General features: G+C 36.1%; 1 protein-coding gene across 2 annotated transcripts in view; it reads left to right on the forward strand.

The window, feature by feature from the left end:
* The window catches only part of LOC123643627 (CD302 antigen), a 125507-nt gene that overhangs the window by 63357 nt on the left and 45165 nt on the right, over positions 1-16985 (forward strand). For both annotated transcript variants that reach the window (XM_045559230.1, XM_045559232.1), the window contains exons 24-31: positions 437-566; positions 2131-2357; positions 6284-6449; positions 7727-7894; positions 8924-9040; positions 11240-11434; positions 13801-14027; positions 15255-15423. In XM_045559230.1, the coding sequence (XP_045415186.1) occupies positions 437-566; positions 2131-2357; positions 6284-6449; positions 7727-7894; positions 8924-9040; positions 11240-11434; positions 13801-14027; positions 15255-15423 (1399 nt within the window). The remainder of the gene's footprint in view (positions 1-436; positions 567-2130; positions 2358-6283; positions 6450-7726; positions 7895-8923; positions 9041-11239; positions 11435-13800; positions 14028-15254; positions 15424-16985) is intronic.

A 16985-nucleotide genomic window follows, 5' to 3' on the forward strand; every position in this document is an offset into this window, starting at 1 on the left:
GAGGTTTTTACAGTAACTAGAATAGGATCAAAGCTTTAAGATATATTCCCTGTTATGTGGCTTATAGTTTGTCATTATAAGAAGTCTATAAATATCTAATAAATTGAATTAATAATCATGTTTTTGCTTACTTGAAGTGATAGCAGAGTGTTAAATATTAATGGAGCTGTTTTGTCCATTACTAACAGTTTTTCTTTATCTGTTTTGAAGATATATTTGTCAATATTGCCACTATTTTGGTTTTTTAATTTCTGAAGTTAATTGCCCTTGTTCCATGCTTAAGTTTATCAGGATTTTCTCAGAAATGTCATGATCAGATACTTCGTGGGGATTTTTACAGGGAGAAAAATTCAATCTGGAATCTAAAATTTTCTTGCTAGGGTTCTTCAGACCATTAGTTTCATGATTGCTTGTATATATTTACCTTTTTGTTTAGATGTTTGAGGAAGAGTCCTACTACCACTGTGCCCTAATACTCAACCTCCAAAAATCACCTTTTACTGGGACATGGAATTTTACTTCTTGCAGTGAACGCCACTCTGTATCTCTCTGTCAGAAATATTCAGGTATCAGTTATTACCTTGATAATTATGGTACTTTGTGATGTTACATATATATATTTCTTCATTATAAAAATGTTATAGGCTGGGCGCAGTGGCTCATGCCTGTAATCCTAGCATTTTGAGAAGCTGAGGTGGGAGGATCACTCGAGGCCAGGAGTTTGAGACCAGCCTGGGCAACATAGCAAGACAGCCTCTACAAAAAAATTTTAAAATTGGTTTGACATGATAGCATGTGCCTGTAGCCCCAGCTACATGGGAGGCTGAGACAGGAGGATTGCTTGAGCCCAGGAGTGCACAGCTGCAGTGAGCTATGATCGCACTACTGTGCTCTAGCCTGGGTAACAGAGTAAGACCCTGTCTCAAAAAAATAATAATAATCTTATAAATGAATGTTGATTGATTTATAATCATATAGCTTAAAATTTCAGCATGGCTAAATCCATATTGGCTCAGTGAGTCAGATTATGTCAAATGGAATGTGATTTTCTTTCGAGTGCATTGCCATATTTAATTAAATATAAAAATTAAGTATTTGAAATAAAAAAAATTAAGTATCTGATAGAATATGTCAATAGTAATTGTCCAATGACAGTAATTTATGGTTGAATTTTGTTCTTTTTTCTACTCTGTCATTTTTCCAATTTTACTTTTAATCAGGGAAAAGAGAAGAAAAAACTTAATATTTTTAATTCAGTCCAGCATTGAGTATTGAGTCCATTAACAGTAGTCACTGTTAACTTTAGCACTAAAACAAAGACAGATTTGAAGCATTATAAATGGATCACTGTCTATGCCTTTCTATAGTCCAAATAAAAGTAAAATGTGCACTTAAAAGAAGGAATCGTCCATATTTTGAAAAAGATATTTTTAAAAGGCATTACATTGTTTTTCATTGAACACAATGAGTCCTTAACAAATGATTAAGAAAAAAACTTTGTCATGTAATGAGAACATTAAGTAGATATTTCATGTACTTCAACAGAATTTTTTTGCTAAATTAAACTTTGCCCATTTGTTCTACACTGTTTAGTAACTTCCTTATTTAAAGAAGTACTCTAAAGCAAGAATTGAAATATATACTCTTTTTTTTCTTTTTTTCAGCCAGTTAAATTTAGCAGTGGGGGTTTGTAACAAATATATCCTCTTGTGGGTAGTTTTTTACATTTCTTCAAGGTGGCTCTCCCAGGTGAAAACTTTATTAAGGGGACACTTAATACTTTTCTTTCCTTGTTGAAGCAGTTCAAACAAAAGAGGTATTTGGCACCAACATGAAATGGTAATCTTATTACAGCTTATATTTATATACAGCTTTTCTCCTTTCTAAGTCAGATAAAGTAAACAATTCTGTTCTGATTTTAGAAAATAAGCATTACAGCTCATGCATTTTACCTGAGGTATACAGCAGAACATAGCTCATTCTCCCACCCAAAATCTAAAATGAATAAATAAATAGGTAAATAATATCTAAAGTAGAGTAGTATGGAGACAAGTTTGAAAAAGTGTCCCATGACTTGTAGAGTGGGGGCAGAGGTTTGTTGTTGTTGTTACTTGTTTTCTTTACATACAGAAATTAAAGGCAGAGAGACCTTGCAGAATACTTCAGAAACTGTGAAGTACCTAAATAACCTGTACAAAATAATCCCGAAGACTCTGACTTGGCACGCTGCTCAAAAGGAGTGTCTGAAAACTAACATGCAGCTGGTGAGCATCACGGACCCTTACCACCAGGCGTTCCTCACCGTGCAGGCCGTCCTCCGCAACTCCTCCTTGTGGATCGGACTCTCCAGTCAGGACGTAAGTTTTCAGTTACAACTGCCAGGACGAGGCAATGGGATGCAATGTTTTTTATTGTGCATGGCATCTCATCCCACACTAAAAGGAACTGGATATCTTAAAATCTTATTCCAGTAAACTTCATGGATTATGTGGCTTTTCGTGGCAATTATCTTTCTACTGTTGAAAGATCTAGTGTGTTATTGTTGAGATGAGGAAAAGATTCTAATGGACATATATACTTGAGTACATCTCTTTATTTATTCTAATCAAAGACTGAGCTAGAATCGAGAACTGCCATCTCTTTAGGCAAGGAAAAGGTGAGAAGGAGGGAAGAATTTAAACATCAGATGGGGCTGGGCATGGGAAACACTGTGGATGGTGTTGAAGTGTCCTTTCCATCCCTTTCGAAATCAGTAGAGTTGGAGGATTGCTTGAGGTGAGGAGTTCGAATCCAGCCTGGGGAACATAGCAAGATTCTGTCTCTAATAAAAAAAAAAATCAGCAGAGTGAAATTAAGCTACTTTAAAAAGGGATTAGAATAATGTTTCACCCCATCTCAAGTACTGATCTGGATGGAAGTCTGGGGCAATTCTCATTCATTTCTTAGCCCAACAAAGACTGCTAGTCTCCAATTATCCCAACACTAACCTATGTACATGTTGCACAAACAGGGATAGTTATACAGCTGAAGATTTTGGCTGTAATTAAATAGGGGATTTTAAAAAAATATATAAAGGTGTTGTATTCCTGTGGCATTATAGGCTATTTTTGCCTCTTTTCTCGGCCATGGTATACCCCAACATACCACGATGGGTCTAGGGCTGCATGGAGAAAATGTGACTGGAGACAATTTAGTCCTAGCACAAGCTCAGAATTGACCTGGAGAATGGACGAATAAACCAGAATTGTTACCAAAAGCTCAATTAAAAGTAGCATTTAAAAATGGCTTGCACAGGTTGAAGAAACAAGGGAGGGCCCGAAGGAGGCGGTGAATAAGGAAGAGAGGGAGAAGACCAATCTTTGTTCTTTGTAGTCATCACTGCAAATCACCCCCAGTCTGTGACTCTCATTTGGAAGAAGTGCAAAATAAAAATGATCTAAGGTAAAAAAAAAAAAAAAATGGCTTGCAGAATGGTTTCTCTGAGCCTCTTGGTATTTTAAAATTTACTCTTGATAATCAAGCCAGGTGATGAGGGAGCTGCTTACCCAGCCCTCACAGCATCAATTCTTCCATAGCATTACAAATTATTACATTTCCCAGTTTCAATCATCTTAAGTCTTTTGAAACAAAAGCAATATTGTCACTGTAGAAAATTTATAAAGTATAGTAAATTAAAAGAAGAAAATTAGGCCAAGAACAGTAGTTCATGCCTGTAATCCCAGCACTTTGGGAGCTGAGGTGGGAGGATTGTTTGAGCTCAGGAGTTCAAGACCAGCCTGGGCAACATAGCAAGACCCTGTCTCTACAGAAAAATACAAAAGTTAGCCAGGTGTGGTGGCACATGCCTGTAGTCTCAGCCACATGTGAGGCTGAGGCAGGAGGATCACTTGAGTTCAGGAGTCTCAGGTTGCTGTGAGCTATTATGACACCATTGCACTCTATCTAGCCTAGTGACAGAGTGAAAGTCTGTGTCCAAAAAAAAAAAAGAAGAAGAAGAAGAAGAAAATTAAAGTTGCCTATAATACCAGTACCTTAAGATAAATATGGTTCAATATTTTGGTATGTATCCTTCAAGTTATTTTTATATGTACCCATATTTATTTTTAAGACAATTGGGGTCAGATTGTTTTATAACATTTTTCCCCCACATAATGATTTTGATCTTATTTCTTATCCTATTCACCTATAGTTTTTTCTTTCCTTTCACCCTTAATTTTAACATATTCAGTGCAGCTGTTTCTTATGTGTCTTTATAAGCTGCCTTAATTTTTTGGAACATGCCAGGATATTAACAAATAATTTATGTTGAAAGCAATGAGAAGATATTGAAAGATTTTAAACAAAATAGCAACAATATAAGATTTTACTTAAGTAAAATGACACTGGGTAGAGGGTGGGGGAGGAAACAAGCAGTCTGGAGAGAGGAAGACCAGTCATTTTTGTACAAATCAATGCAGAAAAAGATGTTGGCCTAAGGCGTGTTTACAGTGTCTGAGGTGCAGCAGCTCAGGGTTATACAAAGTACAGAGTGTGGCCGTGGTAGGGGTCACTCAAGGACATAGAAGTAAAAATACATGGAATGAGAGGAAGTCAAGAAGGCTTGAGACTGGTGTGTCATCCACGGAACCCAGACATCCCTACGTCAATGGTAGGGCCCCGGGGGATAGAGCAAGACTCGGTATCTCCTTAGTGAATGTCAGGGGCGATAAAGAGGGCCAAGTCCTCAGTGAAGGTCCGAGAGAGGCAAGGATTGTGTGAGTCTGCAGTGATAAGAAGGGCTTTAACCTCAAAGGAAGTGACTGCAGGAGATAAAAATACCCACTGCCGCTTTCTCCTAGCCCTGTGGTATCTGAGAATGGAAGAACAAAGAGCCTTCCCTTGTGGGTGCTGAAAGGAGGTTATTCCCTTGGAAAAGCCAAATTTAAATTAAGATCAGTTAAGGTCAAGAATTTAGTAAAGAGATATTTATAGTCTTAATAAAGAGATTTTGTATTCAGTAAAGAGATAGAAGGTGCGGGATGATTTATCTAGGATGTAAAGGAAAGTCCAAAGGCCCAGGGATGGGGTGGCAGGGAGGACCCAAAAGGGGCAGAAGTACAGGGTGGTATAGATAAGACTGCAAGCACAAATGTGGTGGCCAAAAGGCCACGTCTGAGGCCACGATGGCTTACGAATGAAATGGCCCAAGGTTACAGCTAGAACTCTGGTCTCTAACACTTCAGAAGGAGGCAGCTGGTGGTGTTGAGGCTTGACTGTGTTTGCTGTTTATGGTTCGCTAAGGAGACTTGTGTGTGGCCTTTGCTTAATTTTCCAGATAAACTAGTGGTGCAAATTGCTTTGGGCCTCAGGAAAGCTTAGCTCAGTGGGTCGGTTGGGCCAGTGTTGGTATGGAAGGCCTGGCGCTCTGGCGGCACTGTGGGGAAGCTCAGACAGACCTGTACCCCGCAATCCATCCCCTGTACCTAGGTGGGTGGTCAGGCCCTCGTCAGGATGTAAGGACAGATGTGCACAGACTTCTAGCACACAACAGGATATGGTGAATGAAGTAGCTTCCCCCCAAAGACAAGTGTGAAAACAGAGGGTTGAGATCCACAAGGCCTGAGGAGCTAAGAGGAAGAGAACTGGCATTGATGTAGTTCTGCATGCCGGCCAGCCACTAGGCTACGTGTTTTACATGTTATACCGTTAATTCCAGCCCTATAAAGTCAAATGCTGCACTCATTGAATAGATGAGGGGATGGAAATTTGGAGAGGTAGGCTCAGAAATCAAAAGCTAGTAAGTGACTGAAGCAGGATTTAAAACCAGGTATGCTTGTCTCCGAAGCCCATGTTCTTTCTACTTCTCCATGTTGTCTCTGATTTAATCAGTGCTCACAGTGGTCCTTACTTCAGTTTAGCTTTCTGATTTCCAACCACCAGCAGTTCCAGTTATGTACGGCAGCATAGCACGATGGTTAGGACATAGACTCTAGGGGCTGACAGCCTGGAGTAGAGTCTTAGCACTGTAGTTTATATTCTGCGTGACTTGCACAAGTTACATACCTTTAGCTTCCTCTCCTGTAAAGTGGAGATAATTATAGTACCTCTTTCATATGGTTATTATGATGATTAAATAAGTTAGTATTTGTAAAGGACTTAGAACAATGCCTGGCACAGAGTAAATGCTATGTGTGTGTTCAATATAAAATTAAATTAAAAGTCATTAGATTGATCATTAGGGTCAAAATAATACAAAGTGATAACATGAGTATTATCACTTGAAATGTATTTCTGATCCTTACAGGATGAACTCAACTTTGGTTGGTCAGATGGGAAACGTCTACATTTTAGTCGCTGGGCTGAAGATAGTGAGCAGCTTGAAGACTGTGTGATGTTAGACACTGATGGATTCTGGAAAACAGCCGATTGCAATGATAATCAACCAGGCGCTATATGCTACTATCCAGGAAGTATGTGAATTTTAAATATTTTAATTCTTAAATTATTATCATCAATCTCATGAGTAGGGAAATTTCCGGGGAGTAGTTTTGTAAAATCTGGTTTTGGATTTACAAAGAAATTATAATCATGTCCTTTTTGTGACAAAATTTGTTGTATTTATATTGTTATAGAAAACTTCTATTTGTCGGAATTCTGTCATAATTCTTAACATCACAACTTTCCATTACTTTTTTGAGCCACTGTTAAGATTCAGTTTGTGGCAAGTAACAGCAACCAGCTCAAGCTAGCTTAAGACAAAGTGAAATTTAGAACCCCCAAAACAGAAATTGAGCTGAGCCTCCTGGGGAGTGGGAGTCGGGGACCCAGAGGTTCTCTCTTCCACCCCTCTGTGGATCTGCACTTCTCTTTCAATATGCTTCAGCCTCTCTCTGCACGTAGTGGAACATGGCGGCTCTGCAGCTTTCAGTTACAACTGTAAGTGGAGATGAGTTGACAATTTCAAAATTCTGCTTTTCAAATTCCTTAGAGAGAATCTGATGAACTTAGCCTGAGTCAGATATGCAATCTCTAGCCCACTCGGAGGTAAGTGGTTTCACAACTGTCAGATGACCACATCTGTGGGTTTGTGGTAGAAAGAAGACTCTGCTTCACAAAGGGATTTGTTGTGAGCTGGGAGAAATACTGAACGGTCCCTACCTCATATTAAACCAGTTTGATTTATTTTGAGTGGAGCATATCTATATTTGCATCTTTTTGAATGTATGGTCTTTTCATAAAATGAAAACCATAATCAGCTTTTCTAGATGCCAGATTTTAAGCAATATTTCTGTTTGATTTGGTTAAAGCAATAACGTATTTAGAACATCAAGTATTTCATTAAAATGTTCCTTTACAATTAGAGCTGTCTGTAGGCAGAAACTTGAAAATGAATTCTCAAAGTTATAGTTAGGTGCCTATTCATAATGAATATGTTACATATAGTTTCTCCGAGACAGCCCCTTGTGCTTGACATATGGTATTGCAGGAAGAATGAAACTGCACTTTACATAATATCACCTCGTTTTTTACATTCTTCCACTCCACAGCAGGGGCAAGAAAATTGTGTCACATAACCTCCTTCCTACAGAAAGCTGGCTTTCTGTACACTGCATTTGAGTATAACCAGAGAACAGGCTATTAGTTCTTGGCTTCCTGATTATTTCCTTCAAATCAAGTTTGGTGGCTATGAACAGGATTTAACATTTATATCTGAAATTGGAATTCTTATCATCAACTCTTTTTTTAGATGAGACTGAAAAAGAGGTAAAACCAGTTGACAGTGTTAAATGTCCATCTCCTGTTCTAAATACTCCATGGATACCATTTCAGAACTGTTGCTACAATTTCATGATAACAAAGAATACACATATGGCAACAACACAGGATGAAGTTCATTCTAAATGCCAGAAACTAAGTAAGTATATTATACTGTCATTGTATTTTTTTTAAATCTCACCCGTGTTATAAATATTTCTAATTACCACTAGTAACTAGATCTCAGAAGTGTTCATCTTCTCGTTTCTGCATTATCAATGACAAGGTATTAAAATCTGTGTTTAGTTAAAACGAAGTATAGGATTAACCTGTTTACTCATTTATTTGAGAACTAGTCTGTGTGTGTGTTAACAAGATGGGTTCTCCTTCAAAAGGAAAAGAAATGACACAAGAGAGCAGAGCACTGGATGTTAAATCAAGCTAGGCTGTGGGTAAGTGAAAATAGGTTAGTCTGAGTGGTTGAAAGCTTAGATGTGCCACAAAGAAGCAGCTATGTGTAAAGAAATACACATTTCACATGTTCAGCTCTCAAGACTCTTCAGGTAATTCCTGTGAGAGCCGCTGAGCCTTCTGAACAATGGAACTGATGGAACTATGAACTTTGTGGAAAGTTCCTATGGAAAATATCAAACCATTATTGCCCAAAGTGTGCTCTGTGTAATGCTGGTCTTGAGAGATGTTCTGGGGATGTTAATTTCCTGAGGAACACACTTTTGGAAATACTATATTAACCTTTTTTAACCCTAATACAATAGTGATCTCTAAGGGAAAGGAAGATCTGGCTTACAGCCATTCAAGAGGTTTTATTCCTTATAGAATAACCTTTGATAGGATAGCATTAATATGGGTGGATTTGTACCAACTAAAGGGACCTTTAAATGGGGGGAAAGTGAAGTGAATCAGTATTCTAAATTCTCTACTCAGCTACCAGTTTTCCACCATACTATAAGACCAAATTTAACATCAAAATGTTTGAAAACTTCTTAACTTATTCATTTTAGTACAAGACAGTTTTAATTTACACGTCTTTTTAATTTTCCAATATTGTTTAAGTTTTAGAGTACATTAAGTTGGGAAATAGAATTTTCTAAATCTATAAAATAAAGTAAGATGTTCTGGGTAGGTAATTATTTAAATTATTGGTTATTGGTTATTTTTTATTTCACAGATCCAAAATCACGTATTCTGAGTATTCGAAGTGAAAATGAGAATAACTTTGTACTTGAGCAACTTCTATACTTCAATCATATGGCTTCATGGGTCATGTTAGGAATAACTTATGAAAGTAAGTTATAATTCTATTGATTTTCTCTATTTGTATTCATACTTCATTATAACCTATTTATCAAGCTATAAAAGTATAGTTTAAAGTACATTTTTGTCAATATATAAAAGTATAATTATGTACTTAATATAACTTATGTAAATACCAAGACAGTTTTTGTGTCTCTGCTCTGCTACTAATATACCTTTACTACTAAGTTTAGAGTTAAATGGTAGAAAATAATTTCCTTGCTTCACTCTTCCTCCTAGCAACTCAAGACTAACTAAAAATGATCAGACTCCCATATAAATCTCTAACATTTATGTGTCAACTTACTATGGGGGATGAGCAAGAACAGAACAGTCTTCTATTAATGTTGCGTCTTTGGGTTTATAGCATTGGCTTGGGGTATACATATGGTAAGCATTAGAAAAATGAAACACATGGTCTGATACTAAGATAGAATATTAAAATTTGAACTAAATATCACACATCCAAAATGTGATTGATACGAAATTTTTAAAAACATGGAGTCCAATATAGGGGAAACAAGACCAATTTAGAAAGATTCTCAGAGACGACCTGAAAATCATTGAAGTTTTGGATTTAGGAAAATTTGCTGTTGGCATAAAGCATCAAAAGCATAACTTTACCCTAAAAAAGGCTTAACAAGGGGCACAGAACAATAATAGCCAGAGGTAGAATAGCAAAAGAAGCTAAGTTATTCAAATCTGACCATTTTATTAATAAAAATAGGCTTCTCTTTGCTACCTAACCTATTTCTTACCATTGCCAAGGTTTTATTAAATGTCTATGGTTTGCAGATGAGTTAATCAAAATTAAACTATCAAGCAATAACTAAAACTTGGATTTGCCAGTTGAGGATAAGTCCATCACCATTGGACTTAATTGGCCCAAGTTGTTTCTCCAATATACCACATTTTATTTATATATTTATCAGTTGATGGACATTTAGGTTGTTTTTACCTTTTTGGTTATTATGAATAATGCTCCTCTGCATATTTATGTATAAGTTTTTATATGGACATGTTTTCATGTCTCTTGGGTATACACCTAGGATCAGAATTGCTGGGTCTTTTGTTGAACCCTTCAAAGAACTGTCAGACTGTTTTCCCAAGCAGCTACCATTTTCCATTCCCAAAAGCAGTGTATGAGAGTTCCAATTTCTTCATATCTATGCCAACATTTATTTGTAATGTGTCTTTTTGATTATAGCCATTCAACTTGGTGTGAAGTGATAGCTCATTGAGGTTTTTATTACATTTCCCTGATGGTTAATGATGTTAAGCATCTTTTCATGTGCTTATTGGGTATTTGTATATCATCTTTGGAGAAATCTCTATTCATATCTTTTGCTCATTTAAAAATGGAGTTCTCTTTTAATTGTTTATATATTTTATATCTACATCCGTTGTCAAATAAATGATTGGTAAGTATTTTCTCCCATCACTTTCTTGATAACACAAAAGTTTTAGTTTTGATGAAGTCCAGTTTATCTATTTTTTTTCTTTTGCCACTTGTTCATATCTAAGAAGGCTTTACTTACCGCAGAGTCATGAAGACTTAATCCTATGTTTTCTTCTAAGGGTTTTATAGTTTTGGCTCTTACATTTAGGCCTGTGATTTATTTTGAGTTAATTTTTGTATATGGTGAAAGGAGGGGGTCCAACTTCATCTTTTTTTTTTTTTTTAACATGTGGATATCTAGTTGTCCAGCACCATTTGTTTAGCAGACTATTCTTTTCACATTGAATTGTCGTGGCATCCTTCTTAAAAATCAATTAACTGTAGTATGTACAATTGTGTACATTTTATGTCCAGAGAAGAGATTTCTGTCACTAATTTTGGAATATATCAATGATTTTTTAATAAAATAATTATATTTATTTCCATTGCAATTAAACACATATGCAAGAGAAATGGATGTTTGGTGAAAAACTCACAGTGTTGTTATCAAAGGATGGTGGAATTATAGGTAAATTTTAATTTTTATATTTATAATATATAATTTTCCAAATTAAAAATAAGCATGATCTACTGTTATAAACAGAAAATATTTTAAATGGTTATATATAATCGTACAACCTTTTAGAAGATGGGGAAAGGAAAAAGAAAATTAGTTGAGTTTGAAATATGAGCCTTACAACTATAATTCAAGTCTTAATCTCTAATCATAGGAAAAAAATATTTTTTCTCTAGATAATTCTCTTATGTGGTTTGATAAGACCATGTTGTCATATACACACTGGAGAGAAGGAAGACCAACTATAAAGAATGGCAAGTTTTGGGTCGGTTTGAGTACTGATGGCTTCTGGGATATTCAAACCTTTAATGTTATTGAAGAAACGTTTTATTTTCACCAGCACATCATGCTTGCTTGTAAAATTGAAATGGGTAAGTATGCTAATATACAGTGTTAACTCCAGGGAAAGAGAATCTAAGGCCATTAGTCCCTCTAGGGGAATCATGCAATCATGACTTTTTAATGCTTCCTCTGTATTCAGTCCTACACGAGGGGCTACAGAGGTCATGGAGGAAGGAAGATACGGACCCTGGTGTCATGGTCTTGACCTCAGGAGTAAAATGTAGGTAGAGAGATAGCATTAAATTCTTTATAATTATTTTATGTAGGTTAGTCTTAAATTATTTGGTACAGACTTAAATTTGTTGGGAAGTCAAACAAAATCAATAAAAACAGGAATAATGAAAACAAGGAATGCCTTCAGGAAGAGGTGGAACTTGGTTGGACCCTGAAAGATAGATAGGATTTTTATAAATAAGAAAGTGTGTTTGGGTAGAGTTTTGATATTCGAGGCAAAATGAATGTCTCTCAACCTTGCCTAATCCTTAAAAAAATCTATTTTAAAATGCATGCTAGTTTAAAATTTTTCACAGCTTAAATGTTATTACTACCACTTTGCTCTAAGCCCTCTGCTAACACAAAGCCTAGCATGGTAGCATCCTGGCTAACTGCCTCCCTTCAGAGTGCTGCAGAATAACTTCCTGAAGACCGTTGCCATCAGCAATCTCCAAGGATTCCTATTTTCAATTACTTTGAGTCCATGTAATCTTTTGTGACTTTAGAATCAAGTCTCCATTCCTAATTTCTAGGCCTTCTCCAATCCTCCATTTTTTTCCCCATTTTCCCTCATTCTTGCTCAGTAAGCATCTTTTTCTCAGTCAGGCTGATCTCTAAATTGTACCATGAATGGTGTATGCCCATCCTCATATTTGTACCTTTATTTATGTTTTTTTACTGTCAAGAAGATCTCCACCTTCTTTCTTTTTTTTTTCAATTTCTTTTATAAACTTTTCATTTTAGAATAGCTTTAGATTTAAAAAAAATAGTTGCAAAGATAGTACAGAGAGTTCCCATACATCCCACAAATGGTTTTCCCTATTGTTGACATCTTACATTAGTATGGTACATTTGTCACAACTGATAAACCAATATTGACATGTTATTGTTATTAACTAAAGTCCATAGCTTATTCAAATTTCCTTAGTTTTGATTTGACGTACTTTTTCTCTTCAGGATCCCATCCAGGACACCACATTACATTCAGTCATCATGTCTCCTTAGGCTTCTCTTGGCTGTGACAGTTTCTCAGACTTTTCTTGTTTTTGATGATCTGGACAGTTTCGAGGATCACTGGTCATATATTGTGTAGAACATCCCTCAGTTTGGGTCGGCTGGTGTTTGCTCATGATTAAACTGGGGTTACGAGTTTTGGGGGGAAGACCACAGATGTAAAGTGGCATCCTCATCACTTCATATGAACAGTACACACTGTCCACGTGACTTATCACTGTTGATTTTAACCTTGACCACCTGGCTCAAGGTAGTGTTTGTCAGGTTTCTCTACTGTAAAGGTCCTCCTTTTCCCCCTGTCTGTACTGTTGTCCTTATAAGGAAGTCTGTATGCTCAGTCCATCCTTACAGGTTGGAGGGTTATTCCCCGCCTTCCTGAGGAGGGGGGAGCTATCTATATAATTATTTAGCATTCTTCAGCACAGGAGATTTGTCTATATTCTCTCATTTTAAAATGTACTCATTCACTTATTTATACCCTTATCATTGTGGTTTTGTGGTTGGTCGTAGTTTGTTTTTAGCACTTCTTTACTTTCGAGTTACCTTCTTTTTATTCTTATTTTCCTCTTGCCGTCTAGACCTAGTATGGGCTCATGGTTATTTATTTTATACTTTGGATTATAATCTAACCTACTACATTATTTAATATTTTGCTCAAATTATTCCAGCTTCGCCCATTGGGAGCTCTTTCTCTTGGTTCCTATGTCCCTCATCATTGTGCTGCTATTGTTTGTTTTTAGCACTTCCTTACTTTCTGTTTACCTTATTTCTTTTTAGTCTTAATTTCACCTAACCTTGAGATCTGGTTTATCAAGCAGGCTTCTTGTCTCCCCTAATTCTGAAGAACCTCTAGTCACTCTCACGTATCCTAGCTGATAATAGTTTTGCCATCATTTCGGGTATTGTTTTTTTCTGTCTCCAACTAATACGTGAGCCCCTTAAATGAAAGACTATGTTTATGCCTTTTTCTAATCATCCAGACAACTGTAATATTTAAGAGCCTATGATATGTGCTTTAACAATAATAAAAATAAAATATGGATTTGACCTCCCTTATTAATAAGAAATCCAGTTTTATTTAACTTTCGAAATGATTACATGTCATCTTATTCAAAATATGTATTTTGAAATAATGTAATCACCAATGCTTTTAATTTAAATATTATAGTTGACTACAAAGAAGAATATAATACTACACTGCCACAGTTTATTCCATATGAAGATGGTGTTTATAATGTTATTCAAAAAAAGGTAACATGGTATGAAGCGTTAAACACTTGTTCTCAAAGTGGAGGTTATTTGGCAAGCGTTCATAACCAAAATGGCCAGCTCTTTCTGGAAGATATTGCAAAACGTGATGGATTCCCCCTATGGGTTGGGCTCTCAAGTCATGACGTAAGTCTTGCTTTGTTTCCCAGAAACTTTTCAAATCTGTTACTTTGAAGGTTGGAAATTTGAGCATAAAATATTAATTTAGGGTACAGCATCATATTAAGTCCTAGGATTCAGTTTGCAAAGCATAGTGCTTTCTTACCTTTTACAACATAGAACAAATAAAAAACTTTATTTGTAGAATGTGCTAGGGCAAATGGCCAGGCCATCCCAAGGGCCCAATAGATTAATATAGTGTATCAACAATATTTATGTAGCCAATTTGGGGAAGACTAATTGGAAATCTGATGAAAAGCATAGAATCAAAGAAACCTTAGTTTCAATATTAGCGGCAGGTCTTCTGTTAACGTGCTGGGTGATCATAAGCAAGTTGTTTAACCTTTGCAACCTTATTTCCTCATCTACAAAATTGGGGCAATAATATTTTCATTGAGATTTTAACACAAAAATTTATATAAGGTGCCAACTAAAATTCTTAACAAGGTTAGGACTAATAAATTTATACTTTCTTCCCACTTTTCACCTAGAAATTAGCACTGCTTAAGATTAGTCTTCTGCTGATAAACACATTTTCTGTGCCACTATTTCAATCCTATTAATCGGTACATTTATGTACTTACAGTAATGTCTGGTAAAAAAAATAGTCATCTATTGAGATTAAAGATTAGTCCTAATTTAAATTATCTTTAAAATAAAGTGGGGACAATGAAAGAAAGGATGGCAAGACTACAGATTCAAGGAAAAATCAAAAGCAGTCTTCCCATTTTCCTTTTCTAGCCCTCTGCTGCTTGATGGACTCTGTAACGTGAAAAATGTAGCCAGAGACACAAACCTCAAAGCTATTACTATAAAACATAGAAAACAATATTCAGAACAATATGAAGGTTGGGATTATAAATCTGTAATTGTGATAAATGGAAGCCATTTGCTTGTCATTTAAGTTCAAGTGTTATGCAAACTCATCCTTAAAACAAACAAAAAATCTAGAGACAGGATATAGTAACACTGTCTCTAAGTTTAAAGTCCTACTTAAACTGTGCCAGAGCAAATGTCCCAAATCAATGCATCTAAAGTAAATCTCTGATTTTACAAATAGGTTCAGACCTATAATACTTGTAAGCAAAGAATTAACACTTCATTACAGTGTTTCTTAAAGTATGTATATCGTTCTTTGTGCTCTTTTTGAAGTCATACGTCTCGGTTCACTTATCTCTATTATTCTTAAAACAGGGAAGTGAATCAAGTTTTGAATGGTCTGATGGCAGTACATTTGACTACATTCCATGGAAAGGCCAGAAATCTCCTGGAAATTGTGTTATATTGGATCCAAAAGGAATTTGGAAACATGAAAAATGCAGTTCTGTTAAGGATGGTGCTGTTTGTTACAAACCTTCAAAATGTAAGATTTGACTTCAAATGGCCACATAGTCCTAAAATATGACATAATTTATGCACATAATTAAATCTCAAGAAATTTTTATTTTAATAAGGTTTATCCACAAATCCTATACAAATAATTTTGATACTTCGTGAATAGAAACAAATACAATATATCCACTGAGGGAATTTGTTCCCACAGACTTTCATTCTATCACCAGGTAAATTTTGATTTAGAATTTGTGAATTCTAATTTCACTTAGCAATGTGTTCCAAAGGCTGAGATGTTCTTTTAAAAAAAATCTCATCAGGGGCTGGATTTGGGGTCACCTTTGGTAAGAACAGGGTGAACCTGGAGGAAGAACACAAAAACCCAGGTGACCCTGGGCTGCAGAGACCTGCAGGGCAGGCAGAGAGATGAGGAAGGGTCTGGTTCTCAGTGCTCACCATGTTTGATGCTCTGAAGACTCTTGAAGAACAGATTCAACATTTGGAATTGAACAGATTCAAGCAGAAGGAAATGTGGAAACTTGGTCTAATAAAACAAGTAAATATAAGAAAGAGAGAACGACATAAAGAATGAGGAATAAAGACACAATCAAAGAACTGACTTTTCAGTTAGGTACAGAAAATAAATGTAATTTTTTAGAAAGACAATTAGAATACCTGAGAAATATGATAAGGCATGCAGGAAGGGAGAGCACATCTGTCTTACAGAAACAGACTTTACGGGATGAAGGAGAATGACAACATGACCAAACATAAGTTCTGTGCTAACCTGGGTTGAACAGTGTCCCCCCAAAATTCCTGTCCACTCAAAACTTCAGACTGTGACCTTATTTAGAAATAGTCTTTGCATATGTAGTTAGTTGAGATGAGGTCATACTGGATTAGGGTGGGCCCTAAATCCAATGAGTGGTGTCCTCATAAAAGGGAGGCAGATACACAGAGGGAGGAAGGCCACGTGATGACAAAGGCAGAGATTGCAGTGACAGAGTTACAAACCAAAGATTGCTAGAAACCACCAGAAGATAAGAGAGAGGCATGAAACAGATTCTCCCTCAGAGCCTCCAGAAAGAACCAACCCTAACACCACCTTAGGGTATGGCAATTCCTCAACAACTTATACATATGATTATTGTATCATCCAGCACTTTGGGTATATACTCAAAAGAATTGAAAGCAGGCACTCATAATAGATATTTGTACAACATGTCATGGCAGCATAATTCATAATAGCCAAAAGATGGAAGCAACCCAAGTGTCCATTGACAGATGAATGAATAAGCCAAACATGGAGGAGATACACACACACACACACACACACACACACACACACACACAAATATTATTCAGCCTTAAAAAGGAAGGAAATTCTGACACATGCTACAACATGGGTGAACCTTGAAGATAGTATGCTAAGTGAAATAAGCCAGTCACAAAAAGATAAATACTGTATGATTCCATTTATATGAGTTAGTACCTAGAGTTATCAAATTCATAGCAACAGAAAGTAGAATGACAGTTACTAGGGACTAGAAGGAGAAGATTCAACATTTGGAATTGATTCATGGGTATAGCGTT

This window comes from Lemur catta, chromosome 8 (assembly GCF_020740605.2).
Source record: "Lemur catta isolate mLemCat1 chromosome 8, mLemCat1.pri, whole genome shotgun sequence".
Taxonomy (NCBI): domain Eukaryota; kingdom Metazoa; phylum Chordata; class Mammalia; order Primates; family Lemuridae; genus Lemur; species Lemur catta.